This window comes from Callospermophilus lateralis, chromosome 11 (genome assembly GCF_048772815.1).
Source record: "Callospermophilus lateralis isolate mCalLat2 chromosome 11, mCalLat2.hap1, whole genome shotgun sequence".
Lineage (NCBI taxonomy): Eukaryota > Metazoa > Chordata > Mammalia > Rodentia > Sciuridae > Callospermophilus > Callospermophilus lateralis.
In genome coordinates, this window is record NC_135315.1 from 33,897,632 (window position 1) to 33,920,603 (window position 22,972).

A 22,972-nucleotide genomic window follows, 5' to 3' on the forward strand; every position below is an offset into this window, starting at 1 on the left:
TTTTATTTTGAGACAGGATCTCTGAGTTGCCCAAAGTGGCTTCAAACTTGTGATTCTCTTGCCTCAGTTTCCCCAGTAGCTGAGATTACAGGTATGTATTACTGTACCTGGCTTGCTAAATATCTTTATAGTGCAGGTGTAGTCTCTCCACAACAAAAAATTATACAGCTCCACATTTTAATAGCGTTTTAGTGCTTTAAGGTAATGAATACCTTTTAACTCTAATAGTAGCTATTAATAGCTATTAGGTCCACTGTGTTTAATGATAAACTTCATTAGGAAGATCTCCCAGTATTACTTTAGTCCCCCTAAACCACAGTAAAATACTGGCATAATCTTTGTTGTCACATACTGAAGCATGAAAGTCCTTTTTTCCCCATGGTGAAAAGGATCTTTTGGAAGAACCTGATAATTCTATTATCTTTCCTTTGAGTTTTGAAAGTATATTTAAATGTGTAGCAATTAATTTTAATGACGTTAATTAGAAGACTTTTTGCAAGTCCTGAATTCTTTCTCCTTTCTTAAAACAATTATCTTTCTTTTTAAATTCATTTTCTTAAAAGATATGTATTCTAGGGCTGAGGTGTGGCTCAGTGATAGAGGCTTGCCTAGCATGTGTGAGGCACTGAGTTTGATCCCTGGTATCACATATAAATAAATAAAAATAAAGGCCCATTGACAATTAAAAAAAAATATATATATATATATTTTTTTCTATATCAGTTTGCATAAAACTGAAATTTCTGTTGTGTGCAAGATGTTTTGAGACACTGTAGGGGTATAAAGTAAATTTGGTCCAGGCTCCAAACTTGTTGTATAATGGAAGATAACATTAAATTATCTTATAGAAGCATGAATAAAAAATAGCAGAAGCTGGGCACTGTGCTGTACTCCTATAATCCTAGCAGCTGAGGAGGCTGAGGCAGGAAAATCACAATTTCGATGCTAGCCTCAGCAATTTATCACAGCCCTAAGTAACTTAATGATACCCTATCTCAAAAAAATAAAAAGGGCTGGGGATGTGGCTCCTTGGTGAAGCACCACGGGGCTCAATCCCTGATACCAAAACAAAGAAAGACAACAAGAATGCAGAACCACAATTGGTTGAAAAATTTAATTCCATTTATGGAGATCAGAAGCTTTTAATGTAGTTTGGCATGGATAGATTATAGGGATCCTGTTTAGTAGTTTAGTGTGCTGTGATGAGAAATGAGATTGAAAAGTGGGTTAAAGGCAATAGAACAGCAAATTATTGCTCATAAATTGATATATTATTCTTCAAACAACAGGAGTACTATTGCAAGCTTTATGAGCAGGGAGATTGATTTGGATATGTTTGAACTACTCAGACAAAAAGTGATGTAAGGTTATCTCTAGGAAATTACAAACATAGCAATAGATGCAGGGATATATCAATGCTATAGATGCTATGATGTAGTTGAAAAATCTTTTCAGCAAGTTGAGTAGTAGACTAACAGAAGAGTTAACAAGCATATTAATTTCTTGAGGAAGATGAGAAAGAACAGGTTTGAAGACTTCTTTACAAGCCTTTTTACCTATTTCAGGCTACATCTTACCAAACTTCAGTTTTATGATTTTATTAGAAGTTGCTTTCCAGAATAGAAGTACCTTGAAATAACTATTGGCATACCTTACTAAGTATGGTCTTGCTAAATAATTAAGGTCTAGCTAAATAATAATGGCATGTCAACTTAAAACAAAAATAAACAAATAGTTTTTAAGAAGAGGGTTTGAGATACCCTTTTCATCTGTGACCTTAGCTATGTATATTATATGCAGACTGCAAAATGTGAATTCAGTATGAATTGTCTGATTAGACAGATTCCATCCGGTGTTGGAACATGTGTATATAGCTTAAGAGGAAACCATTAATAACCCAGAGTAGATAGAGTTCAAAGGGCACGAATATATCTAAACAAATAGTTTTCTCATAATAGTTGAATTTCATAGAGAATTATAGTAGGAGGAAAATTTAGAGTTTTGTTTTATTTGTGTTGAGTAGAAGTCCATTTTCCATTTAGTATAAATAGATGTTTTCTGTTGATCACTATTGAAAGGTGATATGTACTATGCTTCCATAATAAATGGATAAATGAAAGAAAGCTTTGCTCTTCATTTTTCTGCTGTGTAGTTTTTGATAGTAATGGCTAACTAGTACAGGGTAATAGAATGCATAATTTCTAAATACTTTCCTTAGTCTTAGACTTACATGTGTAGCACCTTATGAAAATATTTTCACCAGCTCTGTTAAAGTTGAATTCCTTTTTTAATTTGTTAGAATTTCATTGTGGGAGGGAGGTGTTAGGGGTGGAACACAGCATGTCCCATACATGGAATATACAGACATCTGGGCAGTTTTTAAAACAAAATCTTCATTTTGTTCCTTATTGTATTTAGTTTCTCTGTTAGTAATAGTGTCTATTTTAGAATAGAGGGTGAGGCTATGGATCTTATAATTTTAAAGACAAAAAGTTTTGCCAAGAAGCATTATAGTTTTTAAATCTTTTTTCAAGGGTTTAGTTCTTAGTTTTAGTAAAATTTGTGATTGTTTAAAATAATCTGCTATTCTAATTCAGATTGAAACCTTTCTAAACCCTGAGCAAAGAAAGATGTATACCTGAGTATAGTTCTTTCCATGTTGTTCTGTAGTCAGGATGCATTACGATGTCTTAACTATTTTAATATTCATCAGTAGAACTACTGCTTTGTTGTATTATATCTACCAGATTTTTATTGTATGTGTATAGTATAGAATGCATTATTTGATCTCTAAAAGGTAGTTTTGAATGCCTTTGTCTCATAGAAAGAAACCTGTGATGAAATAAACTTGATTTGATTGTACTCTAAATCTTTTAAGTAAGTCTTCTATTTGCTGTTTCATTTTAATGCAATAAAACTCTAATTTTGATAGTTTGATTCAGTTCAAGGATTCATTCTGAATGTGGGAGATGGTACTAGAATAAGTTAATTTAAAGAAAAGGGAAAGATTTTAAGGTTCATTAAATTCATCTGTTCTTTAACATTCCCTTCTATTGCTTGTCTCCTTCTATAATTGTCAATCTTAAAATACTGTCATATCTTGTGTAGAGGAATTTTTATTAAATAAAGGCAGCTCCTACCCTAAGCCATGTTAAATTTTATCAGTGCATTTCAGGTTAGTGTGTTATTGTCAGAGTGAAAAGTGGGAGATGTAATTAATGATACAAAGGAAATTTAAATTTGCTTTGGACTTTTCAACACTTCTGCTTATGGCTGTACCTGATTCTCTTCCAGTTTGTCTGTACTTAGCTTTATTTCTAATTGAAACTATCTGAAGTTAAGCATTGGCTATCTATGAAAGTTCTTTTTATTAAAGGAGAGGTGTTCTTGTTCCTGTATATGAAAGTATTATGTGTACTATATAATTGAATATTAAGAGTAAAAATTTGAATTTTTAATCAGGCACCTCAAAACTCACCATTTTTTATTTCTATTTTTATGAACTTTTAATACAGAAGAATGTATAATGTAAATTTATTTTAAAATTTATTGTGATTTGATATTGACTACATTTAAAATCTTTGCATATCCCAATGTCTGTGAGAATGATTCAATAAAATAACAAAAATTTGTGTTTAGGCAATGCATTTGGTTTACTCCTTTTTATTAACAGAGCCTTGTGAAGGAGGATTAGTGTTTTTAACAATGTTACTGTGCACTAGTTTAGCACCTATGTGTGTAAACAGCGTGGCAGTTTTTATACTTCCGCCAGAGAACAACTTAATGTGCAAAACAGTTGTTTTATTTACCTGTACAGAGTAGTAGTGTCAAGATGTGGATGGAAGAGCTTCTTTATGCTTTTTTCCCTATTAATAGTTAGTTATTTGAGTAAATATTTAAATTTTTCCATTCATAACTTTACCCACTACGTGACCTTGAAAAACGACTTGTTTTTACATAACTTCCACATCAAAATTAGAAGGACTGCCCTCCATTTCCTATCTTATGATGTTATTTAAAGTATTAAATAAGAGAGTACATGTCAAAATAAAACTATTTTTTAAAAATTATAGTATCCCACAGTTTTCAGCCAATAGTTATTTAGGATTCAATATGATGAGGTATAGAGCTCTTAATGAATAAATGTTCATAATAATCTGTTATAAACAGAATATGAATAATACATGCTGTTTCACCCCTCCACATAGAGGACAGAGTGATGGCTAACGCTAGGCATTAGTGCATAGATGAATGAGATATTATATCTGTCATTCAAAGATTTTACATTTGGACTAATATTCCCAAACCTTATATATTTGTCTAAATGTTCAGAGTAGATAAACTATATTTCTTTTTTTTTAATATTTTATTTTTTAGTTGTAGATGGACACAATATCCTTATTTTGTTTTTATATGCTGCTGAGGATCAAACCCAGGGCCCCGCATGTGCTAGGCAAGCGACCTATCGCTGAGCCACCACCCCAACCCGACATCAGTACTTTCTATGATGTAAAGATAATTTATTTCAAAGTACCAGATAATTGTAATTATTAATGCAAAAATATTTCAGTTCTTTTAGATATTACTTATTCATTAACAAATATTTATTGACTGCCTATTATGTGTCAGGCACTCTTTCCATTTGAGATAATTCAGTGAACAAAGATGATTCCAGATCTTGTGGGACTTTTATTCCAATGGGAATGATAACCAACTATGAATGTAATAAATTATATATGTTAAAAGGTAATTCCTAATGGGAAGATAGGGAATGGTAAGAGGGATCAGTGTTATAGATAGGTGGTCATATTGCAATTTTAAATAAGGTTGACAGTAATAAGAAAGATCTCACAGAGAAGGTGACAAAGATTTGAAGGAATTAAAAAAATTGGCCATACAGATATTTGGAGAAAGAATGTCCCAAACAAAGGGAAGGGTTAAGAGGTGTCTATTCTGTTTAAGGATCACCAAGGAAACCCTTTGAAGTGGTGTAAATGAGAGAGGACTATAGTAGAAACAGATGGCATTCGAGAGGAAAAAAATTGAACCAGATAATGGAAGGTGTGGGTAGGGTATTCTAAGGATTTTGGTTTTTACTCAGAGCAAGCTAGTCTTTGCAGGACTTCAAAAAAATGTATGGCTAGAAGCCTGGCTGCCACTATTCTGACAGCTTGGGAACCTCAGCTTTGTAAACCTCAGAGAACAGGAATTTGAGAGTCTTAAAAGCTTTTATGCAAACTAGAAAATAGTCATTTTGAATTCACACTCTAGTCTTCAAGGACAGGAAACATGAACACTCTGGTCTTTGGAGAGACATATGTCCTGATGCTTCTGAGAGTTCTGGGTACAAATCAGCTTGCTGCTTGTTATGAATTCTCTTTTAACCTTATATTTCAGCCTTCTCTGATCTGTCAGTTTCTACAACTTATCTTTCCAAGTTCATTGTTGTCCCCACCCCCACTTCCACTTTTTTCTTTCTTTGGATACTAGGGATTGAACCCAGGGGCGCTTAACCACTAAGCTGAATTCCCAGCTGTTTTTATTTTTTATTTTGAGATGGAGTCTTGCTAAATTGCTGAGGCTGCCCTTGAACTTGGCAATCAGCCTCCCTCGTCAGTGGGATTATAGGCATGTGCCACCATCCCAGCTTTTTTTCTTCTTTTGTCCTCCCTTGTCATTTTATTGAGAGCAGAGAAAAACATACATTTCATTAGTAGAGCAGAGAAAAACATACATTTTATAGTCACCAGTTCAACCAGAGGACTGGTACTATAAAAATTATTATATTTTCCAGTGTGTTTAGAAAAACCTGAAGTGCTTAACACTGACACTTTACCCTATAATTCATCTTGTCAAGAATAATAATACAGTAATAATGTTGCTTTGATGAAACACCCAATCAGGCCCTCAAAAATTTTATTTTTGACTGGGGGGTATAGCTCAGTGGTAGAACACTTGCCTAAGCAAGTTTCTGGGATTTGATCCCTAACATCACAGAACACAAACGAAACAACTCAAAATTTTAAACTTAAAATATGTCCATTCATGACAGTAAGAAAGGGTTAATCATTTTCATTGTTTAAATGTGTAAATTGTATAATCAAAGTATCTGTCTCACTATATAAAGCCCACACTTAGAGTCATTGTCCTGGAAGAGTTTAGATTTAAGAGCCCCTTTCACTAAATGGATTTAGATTAGTTATTGTGCTTGAGGATTTGAGAATAGAATGAGTTATTGAAGGATAATATATTTTGGAAAGAAAGACCAAATATAAGAGACCTGGATTTTAGTTCCATTTTTTTACTGCTGAATTTAGGATGCATAATTAGTTTTTTCATTTGTAAAATCAGAGATTACAGATTGGATAGTGTTTAATTTTTTTAAGTCACGTGATGTTTAAGTTTGGAAACTTTTTATGCTTTTCTGGTAAATAATTATAATTATTTTCTGATTTTATTTTTTTCATGCAGATTAATGGTGCAGTGTAAGAAACGTTTAAAAGTTTCTGATGAATTAGTTCAGCAATATCAAATGAAGAATCAGTATCTTTCAGCAATAGCATCTGATGCAGAACAAGAACCTAAAATTGATCCATATGCATTTGTTGAAGGAGATGAGGAATTCCTTTTTCCTGATAAAAAAGATAGACAAAATAATGAGAGAGACTCTGGGAAAAAACACAAGGTAAGAGAAATCACAGTATACTGAAGGTTCACTGATGATTTTGTAGCACAACATAGAGTAGCATGCTAAGTATGTACCTTATCACTTTTTTTTCTTCTTTTTATAAAATATATATATATTTAGTTGTAGTTAGACACAATACTTTTCGAACCTAGAGCCTCGCACATGCTAGGCGAGCGCTCTACTGCCGAGCCACAATCCTGGCCCCCTCACTTTTTTTCTTTTAGAAAAATTGATTGTACACACACTTTTTTAAAAAAATAAGTAAATCATGCAGACAGTACACGTTGTGGCTGATCTCTGACAAAAGATGTGTTTTGTTCTGATGTTTCTGGACTAGCTAGAGATATTAATTTTTGTCATAACTAAAATTGGGGCATTATGGTATAGACTATTTTGACACTGAGTAGGAATATGCTAAAAGTGAATTATCTGCTTTCAGTGATAAAATATATATTACTGAGTTTTTAAAAAAGTTATTTTTGAATATGTGATTCAGGAACTTACTTATAGTGTCCCCAAAAGTAAAAAACTTAACATTAATTAAATGTAGGACTTAAAAATTTTTTTTGATTAAAAATTTCAGAATTAAGCATTTGGAGATTAATTGAGCTTATGATCACTCTACTAGATTAAAAAAAAGTTGCCTTAAATACAAAATGTGAGAATTGAAAGCTGTAAAACTGGGGAAAGGACCCAGTAATATGTTTAGTACAAATAATTAATTTCACTAGTTTTACTTAACCCTACTATTTGCATGATACTTAAACTGTTGTTCTTTTTTTATGAAATAGAAGGAATGCCAAATTTACAATTTTGTAGATGTAGATTAACATTCCAGCTCCCACTATCAGCCATGATTCCTGGGGCATACTCTTTAAATTTTTTCTCTTTTATTCTCTTTTTATTTGAACATAAGCATACAATGTATTTGTTAACTATAAAAGTACATTAACTATGTTAATGTACATAGAACATTTATCAGAATACTTAACAAAAAATGGTAGGTTTTGTTATTGGTAAATAACACATTTTAGGCTAATATGTAATACTGTTTGCAGGTAGAAGACGGAACATCTACTGTTACAGTTTTATCACATGAAGAAGATGCTATGTCATTATTTAGTCCCTCTATTAAGCAAGGTAAAACTTTTTATTTCCCTTTCAAAAATCATTGCATCCAGAGTTGTCTCTACAAACTTATCTCTGATACTGCTGGAAGTTTTACTGTTTCTTCTTGCAAACTTTATATATTTTATAGGATGTGTGGATGAATTTATTATTTATCTTTTATCGGGAGGAGCAAGTTGAGTTGACAAAAATTACATTATGAATTGTTAGAACACCCCCCACACACACTTTTTATCCTCTCCTTTAAATAGTTCTTATTCATGAAATTAGTAGATTGGATAAGAATGTTGCCTAAGGTTCCTCAGATATAAAAACTCAATTTTTCAATTAAACTTTCTGAAATATTTTTCATCCACCCTTCGTAAGTGTTAAGAGTCCTATAGGGGCTGGGGATGTGGCTCAGGCAGTAGCCCACTCACCTGGCATGCGTGCAGCCCAGGTTCGATCCTCAGCACCACATACAAACAAAGATGTTGTGTCTGCTGAGCACTGAAAAATAAATATTAAAAAAAGATTCTCTCTCTCTCTCTCTCTAAAAAGAGTGCTATTTCCAAGGTCCTTAATTGAATAATTTATTGAATACCTGTTCTGTGTGCTAGGCATTGGGGATAAAGTAATCAAGATTCCACTTCAAAATTATCTGGCTTATACTCCTTGTGAATGGAATAGAGACACAGTGTAACAAGTTTGTTTAAAAAAATTATTTATCTTTAACAATATTTTAAATATTTTAAATTAGTAAGTAAAAAGTAAATATTTATGATATACACACACGCACACATATTGTGGAATTGCTAAATAAAACTTAAAACACGTGCAATTTAATATACTTCACCTCACATAAGTACTACTGTTCTGTGATGAAAACACTTAACGTGTGTGTGTGTGTGTGTGTGTCTGTGTTTGTGTGTATGTATGTATCTATATACATGTATCTGTCAATTTTTTTTTCCCTTCAGTACTGGGGATTGAACCCAGGGTGCTTACCACTGAGCCATATCCCAGCCCCTTTTTATTTTTTTATTTTGTAACACGGCCTCAAAGGTACTGAGACTGGTCTTAAACTTATGATCCTCCTGCTTCAGCCTTCTGAGTGGGTGGGATTATAGTTCACCTGACTTAAAATGTACTTTCTTTGTACTTTCTTAGTAAGTGTCAGGTATAATATTAACTTTAGTCACAATTCACTTAATTGTTTTTTTTTTTTTTTTTTAACTTTTTTCCCCTCCACATTTTGTTATTGGTACATTATAGTTGTATATACTGATATGATTTGTTTTTACATATTAGTACATGCACATTTGACCAATAGCCCTCGCATTACTTTATTTAATATATATTTTTTAAGTTGTTTATAGACCTTTATCTGTCTGTCTGTCTATCAATCTATCTATCTAAGGTGATGAGAATCGAACCCAGTGCCTCACACATGCCAGGCAAATGCATTATTGCTGATCCACAACCCCAGGCCCAATTACTTGACTTTTGATAGGGGCAAAGGAAGATATTTTCCGGCATGTGCTTTTTGAAACAAAATTTTGCTTTAATATTTGGAATAAGTAGGATCAGTTTCTGTGTTACAAGAAATAAGAAGAAAGTCTATGTGTGCAAGGAGCAGATGGTCTTTTCATGAAGTAAATTTAGTGGTTGATGATTTTAAGTAACTTGGTGAGTTAACAATTTGGGTTCTTTGCCATCTAAAGATTTAGTGCCATCCCTATCAAAATTTCAGTGTCAATTTTCACAGAAGTAGAAGAAACAATCCTAAAATTTGAATGGAACCACAACATAACCTGAATAGGCAAAAAGATCAAAGCCAGTGGTATCACACTACCTGATTTGAAAATCAATGACAAAGCTATAGTAATTAAAACAGCAAGTATAGGCATTTAAAAAAGGTACCTAGATCAGCAGAAGTGAATAATAAGTTTTGAAATAAATCCAACTGATTCATAGATGCCTCAGATACATAATGGGAAAGTCTCTTCAGTAAGTACTGGGAAAACTGGATATCCTCCTGCAGAAGAATGAAATTAGAATCTTATGTTATATATAAAAGTCAACTCAAAATGGATTAAAGACTTAAACCTAAGACCTGATACTGTAAAACTACTAGAAAAAAACATGGGGGAAAACTCCATGAGATTAGTTTTGGCAAAGATTTTTTTTTTGGATCTGATTCCAGAAGTTAAGGCAACAAAAGCAAAAATAGGCAAATGAGATTACATCAGACTAAAAAGTTTCTGTATAATGATTCAAACTGTCAACAGACTGAGGAGATAATTCTGAGGAAACACTATATTTGCAAATCATATCTGATAAGGAGTTAATATCCAATATATAAAGGAACTCAAATCAATAGAAAGAAAATGTCTTGATTTAAAAATGGGCAAAGGACATTTCTCAAATTAATTTGTACAAAATACAATAGATTTATGAAAAATATTCTACTTTACTGATTGTTGGGGAAATGCAAATTAAAACCATAATAAGATATCACTTATACCTGTTATAATGGGTGTTATCAAAAAGATAGAAAATGGCACATTTTGGCAAGGACATGGAGTAAAGGGACCACTTATACACTATTTGTGGAAATGTAAATTTGTAGAGCTGTCTTGGTATTTAGTAAGTATGAAGTATGGAATTTTCTTCATAGAACTGCCTTATGATACATCAGTCCCACTCTTCAGCATATATTCAGAGGGTAGGAAGCCAGTGTGTTGATACTGATACCTGCATGCTTTTATTTGTTGTGGCATTACACACAATAGGCAAGATATGGAATAATTCTTAGTGTCCATCAACAGGTGTATGCATGAAGATTTAAAAAGAAAAATTATGTTATTTGTGACAATATGTATGAAACTAGAGGACATTATATTTAATGAAATAAGCCAGGCACAGAAAGATAAATACTGCATGATCTCACTTATAGGTGGAATCTAAAGTACAACTCATAAAAATCAGTGAACATGTGTGAGGCTTAGGGTTCAATCTCTAAGACCACAAAATAAAGTCAGGGTTAAATGGAAGTTAACAGAGCCTGGGGGGTAGAGGTTGGCCAAGGGGTATAACATTTCAGTTAGGAGAAATAAATACAAGAGATCTGTTATATCATGGTGTCTCCAGGTAACATACATATGTTTCTTGTATTATGATGGTGGGCATCCTAAATTAAAACCATTATAAGTTGAAATATTTTAAGTCAAAACTGTACTATTTTACCTAACCTACTTAACATCATAACTTAGCCTAGTCTACCTTATATGTGCTAAGAATACTTAGATGATTTGAGCAAAATCATCTAACAAAAACTTGTAAAGTGTTGAATATCTCCTATAAATTTTTACTACCTGTGTCCAATAAACAGTGCCCATAGAGAATCAGTTGTTTACCTTCATGATCATGTGGCTGACTGGGAACTGCTGTCTTTTCTCAGTATTTTAAGAGTTATCATGCTACATACTGTCACTCCAGGAAAAGATCAGATTCAGAGTTTGAAGTACCATTCCTGCTGAATGCAAATGGCTTTTGCACCAACATAAAACCGAAAAATCATAAGCTGAACCATTGTAAACTGGTAACAGTCTTGTGTATTTGAAAATTGCCGAGAGTAGATTTTAAGTGTCCATACTACAAAAAAAAAAAAAAAAAGTGAGATAATGCATATATTAAATAATTTGATTTAACCATTTTATAATATATATATATATATATATATAATATATATATATATATATATATATATTTAACCATTTTATAATATATATATATATATATACACACACACACACACACACACACATATATGAAAAATAAGTTCTTTGGCTCCCCTCACCCCTGAAGTATTCTCTAGGATACAGAAATTGTGAATCCCCTGTGCCTGTGATGTATATTTCTCAAAATGTGAACTATGTACCCCATTGTAGAGTATCTCAGGTGGAGCTTTGTAATCTTGGGTTTGTTTGTTTGTTTTTAAATTTTCTAACAGATACGACATTTTTTTATGCCTTTATTTTATTTATTTTTATGCGGTGCTGAGGATTGAACCCAGTGTCTTGCACATGGTAGGCAAGCCCCAGCCCCTGTAATCTTGGTTTTTAATAAGTACCCTAAGATGATTTTTACATAGTCTGAAATTTTAGAAATAAGTTGTTTTTCTTATGTGGTAATATAAGGGGAATTTAATTTTTATTGCTTTTGTATACTTTTTAATCATATGTCGTCATCTCCTCCCAACTTTGGTTGGGGAGCACTGAAACCTAGCTTATCTAAGAGCTAATATTTATTGAGTATTTTAAGTGCCTATTTCTGGGCAAAGCAGTGTACTTTTATCCTATCACATTAAATTCTGGGCTACATGAAGACACAGAGAGATTGTCAGTATACCAAGAAACATTGTTGGTGGAAGAGCTGGGGTTTGATTTAATAATCTGTCTGACTTAAGAACCAGAATTCATAATTATTGATCTATGCTTCTTTTACATGTCAGGAAGTTGGAAAAATTAAAAATCTGTATGTGCTTTTTTAAAAAATTAATACTTAATAATTGTACATATCTGAGGTATACGGTGTATTTTAATACACATGATACACATATACTATATGTATTAGTCAAATCAGGGTAACTAGTGGGTTTTTTTTTGTTGTTGTTGTTGTTAAATAGTTGTAGACAGATACAATATCTTTATTTTTATGTGGTGCTGAGGCTCAAACCCAGTACCTCACATGTGCTAGGCAAGCGCATTACCACTGAGCCTCGAATCCACCCTAGTTAATATTTTCTTTTTGTTATTATTTCATTATGTTTGGAACCTTCAAGCTCCTCTTTTCTACTTCTTCATAAAATATATACTAGGTTTTTCCTTCTATCTAACTCTGTTTTGGTACCCTTCATCTGTCCTCCCTCTAGCTCCTTTCTCACATCTAGAAATCACTCACAAACACAGTAAAAGAACACAACATGAGATCTGTCCTCCTAGAATCTAGTGTTGAATTGTTATATCTCTAGGTATTGTGTTGTATAATGGATATGTAGAACTTATTAATCTTTTTTTTTTTTTTGCTTTTTTGAAGAATTGGTCCTAAAGGGAGCTCTTTCTTTTATTTTGTTATAAACTAATTGATGAAACTTACTAATTTTGCATAACTAACTTCCTTCATTCCTCCATTCCATGCTGGAGATTTAATCCTGAACCTTGCATATACTATGCAAGTACTCTGCCACTTATCTCCATTCCCAGCTGTTCTTATTTTCATTTTGAGACAGGTTTTAGCTAAGTTACCTAGGCTGGCTGTGAACTTATGGTCTTCCTGCCTCACCCTTCAAAGTAGTGGAGATTACTGCATTTGCCACCATGACCAGTATAACTAACTTTATATCCAGTGAACAACTGCCCATTTTAACAGCATCTCTGTTGAAATAAATTTACATAGAATAAAATTTATTCATTTCAAATTGAAAAAAGTATGCTTAATTCTGTTGTCCTGTAGGGTTTTATTTTTATTATTCATGTAGAATACTTACATAGATTACATAGCCTTTAGCGCTTCCTGGGGAAGATTTCCACTGTTCATTTACAACTTCATGAAAAATGTTTTTTAAATTTTAAATAAGAACTTAGAATTCTTTGTTGTATAGTCTTGTTACAAGTTTAATATCTTGTTTAAATAAATGGAATAATACTTGGTTGTAGTTGAATTTTTTATGTTTCTGATTGAAACGTGTAGATGCTCCACGCCCTACTAGTCATGCACGTCCTCCATCAACCAGTTTGATATATGACTCAGATCTGGCTGTCTCTTATACTGACCTTGATAATCTCTTCAATTCTGATGAAGATGAATTGACAGTGAGTATCCTATTAATTGTTTAGGATTAAGCTTGTTTTCTTGGGTTTTATATAAGTTCTTTGGAAATGATTTGTTGCTTGAATACTGTTTTAGGTCAAAACAGTAGGAAATATTTTATAATAAAATATCATTTTTTTTCATTTTAATCTCATGTTTGAATCATCTTGACATAGTTTTATAAACCTTGAGGTGACTTTTTACTGTTCTGTTTGAAGGATATACAGTGAAATTTGATATAAGTTGTGCTATGTGTTCGTTTTCTCCAGTCCTTAGGAAGAAGAATAATTTTTCTATTGTTTGATCTCTAGTTTATGAAATAACCCTGAAATTGACTTATGTAGAGAATATATAAATAATTAGCAATAAAAGTTATGCCTTATCACTTTATTAAGGAAGATCACTTTCGAATTTTTTTGGCACCTCTCTGTTATTATAAGACAGATACATAGCATAACAATGAGAGGAAGACAAAATTAATATTTAATCCTTTTAACACCTATGTGCAGAGGAAGATGAAGTTAAAGAAATTAAAGCTTAAAATGAGATTTTCTAGAATGTCAGACCTCTTGGAAATTAATGAATTGGGTGCTACATTCAGAAAAAGGAATCATTTTGCCTCTGCATAAAAGTATCTTGGAAACTGTGGCACATTTAGTTTTTCTTTTCTTATGTAACATGTTATTAATTACAATATATGCTGTTCATCCTAGCTGTGTGTAATATAGGTTTTTGTTTTTGGGGTATCAGGGATTGAACTCAGGAACTTGATTACTAAGCTATATCCTTAGCCTTAGTTTGTATTTTATTTAGAGACAGGGTCTCACTGAGTTGCTTAGCACCTCAGTTTTGCTGAGTCTGACTTTGAACTCATGATCCTCCTGCCTCAGCCTCCTGAGCCACTGGTATTATGGGCATGCACCACCATGCCCAGCTAATATAGGTTTATTTATAGCTATGCTTTTATGTATAAAAGGCAGATATAGCTATTCACGAACTCTTAAATCTGTATCTAATAAAGTAGTATATGTCAGGACAGTGTTCACTACATGACTATATCCTGGAATACCTTGGTACATTTTTTTGCTGTGACTCCTCCGACATAAAGAAATTGTACTCAGAGCTCGGTCTACATATGTATCACAAAGTGTCTAATAAGAGACAATGGAACACATGTCAACTCTAAGAACATTGGTGTTATACTGAGGACGCTTTGTTCAGCATATTAAAACTTATTTCCTGACTGGACATGGTGGCACATGCCTGTGATCCCATGCACTAGGGAGACTGAGGCAGGAGGATCATAAGTTAAAGGCCAGTCTTGGCAATTTAGTTAATTGGGAGGCTTATGAAATAACTGTTGTGTCCTTAAACTACATCTAGTATGTATTTGGCTCTGTCACAGATTCAAAATACTACTTTTGATGAATGGGCTTTACTTTTTAAGTTGAATCTGAATATTTACTACTTTGAAATCACATTGGGTTTCAGATAAATATGTGCTTTTTTTAAATAGCCTGGATCTAAAAAGTCATCGAATGGATCAGATGATAAAGCCAGCTGCAAAGAATCAAAGACAGGAAATCTGGATCCATTATCTTGCATAAGTAAGCTTCCCAATTCTGTGCTCCAGATAGACTTGCAAACTTGTAATCTCAGTAAAGTTTTCTGTTCCCTTTATTTTATACATAGATTTACCTCTTTGTTAGTCTTATGTTAAAATGTGTGCTTTATTAAATATAGGCACTGCAGATCTTCATAAGATGTATCCTACACCACCATCTTTGGAACAGCATATTATGGGATTTTCCCCAATGAATATGAATAATAAAGAATATGGTAGTATGGATACAACACCTGGAGGAACTGTCCTAGAAGGAAATAGTTCTAGTATAGGATCACAGTTCAAAATTGAGGTTGATGAAGGATTCTGTAGCCCAAAACCTTCTGAAATTAAAGTAAGTATTTTATTTTTCTAGAAAAAATAATTCACTTCCTATATTCTTTCTTTTTATGTGGTGCTGAGGATTGAACCCAGTGCCTCACATATGCTAGGCGAGTGCTCTACCTCTGAGCCCCAACCCCAGCCCCTGTATATTTTCTTATGGAATTTCTTGTTACTATATTAAAAAATCCTTTCATAGTGATCCTAGTTTTGTAGCTAACAGATCTGAGGACTGATATGTGGCGACAGTATTAAGAATGCATTTTAGAATAGAAATGATATTTACATTTTCTTTTGTTTAAAGAATAGGAAAAAAAGGAAAGATTGTGGGGGGGTACTTTTTTGGGGGGGTGTTGTTTTGTTTTGGTTTTTGGTTCTTGGAAGATAAGATCTTTAAAAATCCATGACCTTTATATTGTAGGATTTTTCTTATGTCTATAAGCCTGAAAATTGTCAAGTTCTAGTGGGATGTTCCATGTTTGCACCTCTAAAAACTCTACCAAGCCAGTGTCTACCCCCTATCAAATTGCCAGAAGAATGTATTTACCGCCAGAGCTGGACTGTTGGAAAATTGGAATTGCTTTCTTCAGGGCCTGCAATGCCATTCATCAAAGAAGGGTATGACTTATGTTCTTATCATATTATAGGAATGCTTATAGGTTTAATTTTTTTTGTGTGTGTGTGTGGAAGCATTTGGTATTATGGCAAAACAATATTGGTTTTTATTTTTATTTTTTTATTGGTTGTTCAAAACATTACAAAGCTTTTGACATATCATATTTCATACATTTGATTCAAGTGGGTTATGAACTCCCATTTTTACCCCGTATACAGATTGCAGAATCACATTGGTTACACATCCACGATTGGTTACACATCCATATTGCCGTACTAGTGACTGTTGTATTCTATCTTTCCTATCCTCTACTATCTCCCCTCCCCTCCCATCTTCTCTCTCTACCCCATCTACTGTAATTCATTTCTCTCCCTTGATTTTTTTTTTCCCTTTCTCCTTACATCCTCTTATATGTAATTTTGTATAACAATGAGGGTCTCCTTCCATTTCTATGCAATTTCCCTTCTTTCTCCCTTTCCCTCCCACCTCTCGTCCCTGATTAATGTTAATCTTTTTCTCATGCTCTGTTTTTAGTTGCTCTCCTTATATCAAAGAAGACATTTGGCATTTGTTTTTTAGGGATTGGCTGGCTTCACTTAGCATAATCTGCTCTAATGCCATCCATTTCCCTGCAAATTCCATGATTTTGTCATTTTTTAGTGCTGAGTAATACTCCATTGTGTATAAATGCCACATTTTTTTAATCCATTCATTTATTGAAGGGCATCTAAGTTGGTTCCACAGTCTAGGTATTGTGAATTGTGCTGCTATGAACATCGATGTAGCAGTATCCCTATGGTATGCTCTTTTAAGGTCTTCAGGGAATAGTCCGAGAAGGGCAATAGCTGGGTCAAATGGTGGTTCCATTCCCAGCTTTCCCAGGAATCTCCATACTGTTTTCCAAATTGGCCGCACCAATTTGCAGTCCCACCAGCAATGTACAAGTGTACCCTTTTTCCCACATCTTCGCCAGCACTTGTTGTTTGACTTCATAATGGCTGCCAATCTTACTGGAGTGAGATGGTATCTTAGGGTGGTTTTGATTTACAGTTTTCTGACTGCTAGAGATGGTGAGCATTTTTTCATGTACTTGTTGATTGATTGTATGTCCTCCTCTGAGAAGTGTCTGTTCAGGTCCTTGGCCCATTTGTTGATTGGGTTATTTGTTTTCTTATAGTTTAATTTTTTGAGTTCTTTGAATACTCTTGATATTAGGGCTCTATCTGAAGTGTGAGGAGTAAATTTGTTCCCAGGATGTAGGCTCCCTATTTACCTCTCTTATTGTTTCTCTTGCTGAGAAAAAACTTTTTAGTTTGAGTAAGTCCCATTTGTTGATTCTTGTTTTTAACTCTTGTGCTATAGGTGTCCTATTAAGGAATTTGGAGCCTGACTCCACAATATGTAGATCGGAGCCAACTTTTTCTTCTATCAGACACAGAGTCTCTGATTTGATATCAAGCTCCTTGATCCATTTTGAGTTAACTTTTGTGCATGGTGAGAGAAAGGGATTCAGTTTCATTTTGTTGCATATGGATTTCCAGTTTTCCCAGCATCATTTGTTGAAGATGCTATCCTTCCTCCATTGCATGCTTTTAGCCCCTTTATCGAATATAAGATAGTTGTAATTTTGTGGATTGGTTTCTGTGTCCTCTATTCTGTACCATTGGTCCACCCGCCTGTTTTGGTACCAGTACCATGCTGTTTTTGTTACTATTGCTCTTTAGTACAGTTTGAAATCTGGTATTGCTATACCTCCTGATTCACACTTCCTGCCTAGAATTGCTTTTGCTATTCTGGGTCTTTTATTTTTCCATATGAATTTCATGATTGCTTTATCTATTTCTATAAGAAATGCCGTTGGGATTTTGATTGGCATTGCATTGAACCTATAGAGAACTTTTGGTAATATCGCCATTTTGATGATGTGGTTCTGCCTATCCATGAACAGGGTATATTTTTCCATCTTCTAAGACCTTCTTCTATTTCTCTCTTTAGGGTTCTGTAGTTTTCAACAATATTGGTTTTTAAAAGTTCTAGAAATTGTTTTCTGGTTGATTATAATTGTAATAGGTAAGGATAAACTATTTGAAAACATAAGACCATTATACTTTATTTGACTTCAAAAGCATCTTTTCTTTTGACCTATAATTCAAAATCATTCTCATTTTTGCATTTGCCATATTTCCCACATTTTCTGCATCAATGTTTCTAAATTTGGAGTGTGTTGTAGTTCGTAGCCTCATAAAATCATATTGTCCTTTTTACACATGAACATCTCTGAAATCAGGAATTATTATTCTTAGAGGCATCATAATATGAATGAAATATAAGAAACTTCTAGATAGTAAATGTGAGTCTCTAGGTATGGATAAGTTATTAAATAAGAATTTTATTCTTAATTTTGAAATTAGTTAATTGGTCCTTACTCCACAACAGTCACCAGTGGACATATTAATCAGAAATAAGTCCTAATTATACTTGAGGTTTTTGCACTGATTGTTCAATCACAGTTTTCGGTGTTACTTGAAAACATTTGAGATATTTTTATTTGTATTTTACATCACAAAAGTGTTGCTTTATTTATATATTTGATTGTCTCTTTTTCCCCGGTGACAGTAGTGATGGAAGTAATATGGATCAAGAATATGGCCCTGCCTATACACCACAAACCCATACTTCTTTTGGGATGCCTCCTAGCAGTGCACCTCCTAGTAACAGCGGAGCAGGAATTCTTCCTTCTCCATCCACTCCTAGGTTTCCGACTCCAAGGACTCCAAGGACTCCAAGGACTCCTCGTGGAGCTGGTGGACCTGCTAGTGCTCAAGGTTCAGTCAAATATGAAAATTCAGACTTGTATTCACCAGCTTCCACCCCATCCACATGCAGACCCCTTAATTCTGTTGAACCTGCAACTGTCCCTTCCATCCCTGAAGCACACAGTCTTTATGTCAACCTCATCCTTTCAGAATCAGTTATGAATTTGTTTAAAGACTGTAACTTTGATAGTTGCTGTATATGTGTCTGCAACATGAATATCAAGGGTGCCGATGTTGGAGTTTACATTCCAGATCCAACGCAGGAAGCACAATATAGGTGTACCTGCGGCTTTAGTGCTGTCATGAACAGAAAATTTGGAAACAATTCAGGATTATTTCTTGAAGATGAATTAGATATCATAGGACGCAACACAGACTGTGGCAAAGAAGCAGAAAAACGTTTTGAAGCTCTCAGGGCTACCTCCACTGAACATGTTAATGGAGGTCTAAAGGAATCTGAAAAGTTTCCTGATGAGTTGATATTATTGCTACAAGATCAGTGCACTAATTTATTTTCACCCTTTGGAGCGGCAGACCAAGATCCTTTTCCCAAAATTGGTGTGATTAGCAATTGGATGCGAGTTGAAGAACGGGACTGTTGCAATGACTGCTACCTTGCATTGGAACATGGGCGTCAATTTATGGATAATATGTCAGGAGGAAAAGTTGATGAAGCACTTGTGAAAAGTTCATGCTTACACCCCTGGTCCAAACGAAATGGTATGTATACTAATGAAACGTATGCTTGTTTTTGTTTAGTTGTATGACTTTTCTTAGGAAAAAGCATTAAAGGCAACTTCTCATGAAGCTAATTGAGACTCTTAAATTTGGACTTTAAACTTTGGGGTTTGGGTGGTATCGGGGATTGAACTCAGGAGCACTCAACCACTGAGCCACATCCCCTGCCCTATTTTGTATTATATTTAGAGACAGAGTCTCACTGAGTAGCTTAAGCGCCTCAACTTTTGCTGAGGTTGGCTTTGAACTCTATCTTTCTGTCTCAGCCTCCTTAGGTGCTGGGTTTACAAGCGTGAGCCACTGTGCCTGGCAACTTTAAGCTATTTTAAGGATGACATTTTTAAAGGGAGATTTCTTAGCTGTATTGTTTAATTTATAATCTGTAAGTATATGCTTATGTTGGAATATAAAAGTTACTTTGCACATGTTAATTAGTAGAAAACTGCTGGTTGTCTATTTTTTCAACAGTCTTTCTCATTATATATTTATTAAGTACCTTCTGTGTGCCCAGTACTGTTCTACAATCAACATTGAAGAAAGCAAGCATAGTCCCTGCTTTATTTGAGCTCATAATTTAGTGGAAGGGGCAGATATTACACAGAAAATTAAGGAACCACATAATATATCAGATAATGACAAGTACTTCGAAGAAAAACAAAGCAGGGCAAAAAGTAGAAAAAAAGTGTGTGCTATTTTATATGTATGGTCAAAGAAGATATTATTGAGGGCTAGCATTTAGTCAAAGTCCTACATAAAGTGGGAGAATGTATGGTATGTAACTGATGGAGGACTATTGCAGGCAATGCTAAATGCAAAGACTTTGAAGATTTTTGTGTGCTTGTTGATATTGTTTGAGGAATGTGAAGGAAGCTAATGTTGTGGAATCCATTGGGTAGTGGACATACTGGTATGAGATGAAGCATCTGAGCCCCCAAATCATATTGGGTTTAATAGACCAGGTGCCTTTGTAGTTCATTCTAAATGTGATGGGAAGTTATTGAACAGTATCGAACAGGGAAAGTAACATGATCCTACTTTTGTTTATTTTTTTACAAGATCACTAGCTATTGTCTGGAAAATAGCTTGAGGGTTAGAGGTGGTAAAGGTAAGAGTAACAGCAGATAGATTAATTTGAAGGCAGTTGCTGTATTTGAGGTAAAAACTGATGACAGCATGGACAAAATTGGAATAGAGGTGAAAGTAATAGATTCCAGTTATATTTGGGAAGTAGAACCTACAAGAGTTTCTGATACATGAAGGAATAATTGAGGCATCAGGGATAGTTTGTGGAATTGGATGAATGGTGGTGCTGACTACGGAGAAGGGAAGCGCCCAAGTACACATTTGGAAATGTGAGTTTTAAATTCAAACTAGTGATTGGGACTGGAGACTGAACATTTTTTGTATTGAGTTATCAGTATTAAAAGCTACAGAGGGCTGGGGCTGTAGTTTAGTGGTAGAGCACCTGCCTCGCACATGTGAGGCACTGGGTTCAATTCTCAGCACCATATAAAAATAAAAGATTTGTGTTTAACTACAACTAAAAATACATTAAAAAAAAAAAAAGCTATAGACAGCTGGGCTTTGTGGCACCCCTGTAATCCCACCAAATATGGGAGGTTAAGGCAGAAGGATCGTAAGTTCGGGGCAGCCTTGGTGACTTAGTGAGACCCTGTCTCAAAAGGACTGGGGGCATAGCTTGGTGGTGTTACAGTGTCCCTGGGTTCAATCCTTCATGCCAAAAAAAAAAAAAAAAAGGAGAGAGAGCTGGATGCTGGATGAAGTAACCTAGTGAGTAACTAAATAGAGCAGTTCAAGGATGAAGCTGCCATTTAGATGTAGGGAAGAAGAGGATCCAGGTAAGGAAACTGAGAAAGGTTGGAAGAAAAGCCAAGAGAGTATGGTGTCCTAGAAATGAAGTATGAAAAATATTTGGAGAGGAGAGGAAGGAATTAATACATCAAGGTGACAACTTTGACAGGACCATTCAATGTGATGGAATGCAGGGTTGGTAATGACCTTGACAAGCAGTTTCATTCAATCTGATTAGAGTGGATTTAGGAGGGAATGAGATGAGAAGTGAATTTAAATTGGGGGGGGGGACTTCTGTCATACATAGCAGAGAAATTAGATGGTGGGGATAAAAGAGAGTTTCAGTTCTTTTAAATCTACTCTTTGGCAGGTGTGGTGGTGCACACCTGTAATCTCAGCAGCTGGGGAGGCTGAGACAGGAGGATCAAAGCCAGCCTCAGCAACAGTGAAGTGCTAAGTGACTTAGTGAGACTCTCTCTCTAAATAAAATACAAAATAGGGGTGGGGATGTGGCTCCATGATTGAGTGCCCCAGAATTTAATCCCTGGTTAGCTTCCCATGCCAAAAAGTCTATTCTTTGACCAATTTTGAAATTTAGACTACATTCTTAGTAACTGTGTTCATATCATATTGTTCAATGCACACAATGAACTCAGTGATTAATGTATTTATTTCCCCTATCTAGCTGAAATTTTGTATCCTTTGACCAATATCCTTTCTCTGTCCTTACCCTCCTCCACAGAGAGGAAATATTAATGCAGAAAAGAAGATATAATTGCAGAAGTAAAATCACTGAATAAATGAGTAGTAATAAAATCCAGTGCACGAATACAGGGTTAGGTAGACAGACCTTTAACTAGGAACAAAGAAAAGTCAGGAAGAAAAAGTATAATTTGTTTCTTTGGATAAAAAGAGGGTTTGTGAGTCAGGCATGGTGGCACACACCTGCAATCCCAGGTAGGCTGAGAAGGAGGAGCAGCTAGTTCACTACCAGCCTCAGCAACTTAGCCAGACCCTGTCTGAAAATAAAAAGTTAAAAAAAGAGGTCAACGATGTGACTCAGTGGTTGAACACCCCCAGATTTAATCCCTGGTACCAAAATAAAACCAAAAAACTAGATAAGATAGGGTGTTTTATCTTTCTATTGAGTTTTCAAGTATTCTGTATGTATTCTGTATATTAGTCTCTTTTCAGATGAATTGTTTACAAATATTTTCTATTTATTGGGATTGTCTTTTCATTTTCTTGATGTATCCTTTGAAGCAAAAGTTTTTAGTTTTGATAATGTCTATTTGTTTTTCTTTTTTGCTTGTACTTTTTGGTGTCATATCTCTTTTTGCAATCTTCTTCCACTTTTTTAAAAAAAATTGGTGCAT

General features: G+C 34.3%; 1 protein-coding gene across 3 annotated transcripts in view; it reads left to right on the top strand.

Annotated features, from left to right (window-relative positions):
* Window positions 1–22,972, top strand: part of Med13 (mediator complex subunit 13) — a 94,233-nt gene that overhangs the window by 43,148 nt on the left and 28,113 nt on the right. For 2 of the 3 annotated variants that reach the window (XM_076871308.1, XM_076871310.1), the window contains exons 10-16: window positions 6,472–6,685; window positions 7,747–7,828; window positions 13,550–13,671; window positions 15,186–15,276; window positions 15,413–15,627; window positions 16,036–16,232; window positions 18,847–19,766. In XM_076871308.1, the coding sequence (XP_076727423.1) occupies window positions 6,472–6,685; window positions 7,747–7,828; window positions 13,550–13,671; window positions 15,186–15,276; window positions 15,413–15,627; window positions 16,036–16,232; window positions 18,847–19,766 (1,841 nt within the window). The remainder of the gene's footprint in view (window positions 1–6,471; window positions 6,686–7,746; window positions 7,829–13,549; window positions 13,672–15,185; window positions 15,277–15,412; window positions 15,628–16,035; window positions 16,233–18,846; window positions 19,767–22,972) is intronic. The other variant, XM_076871309.1, reaches the window with a different exon arrangement.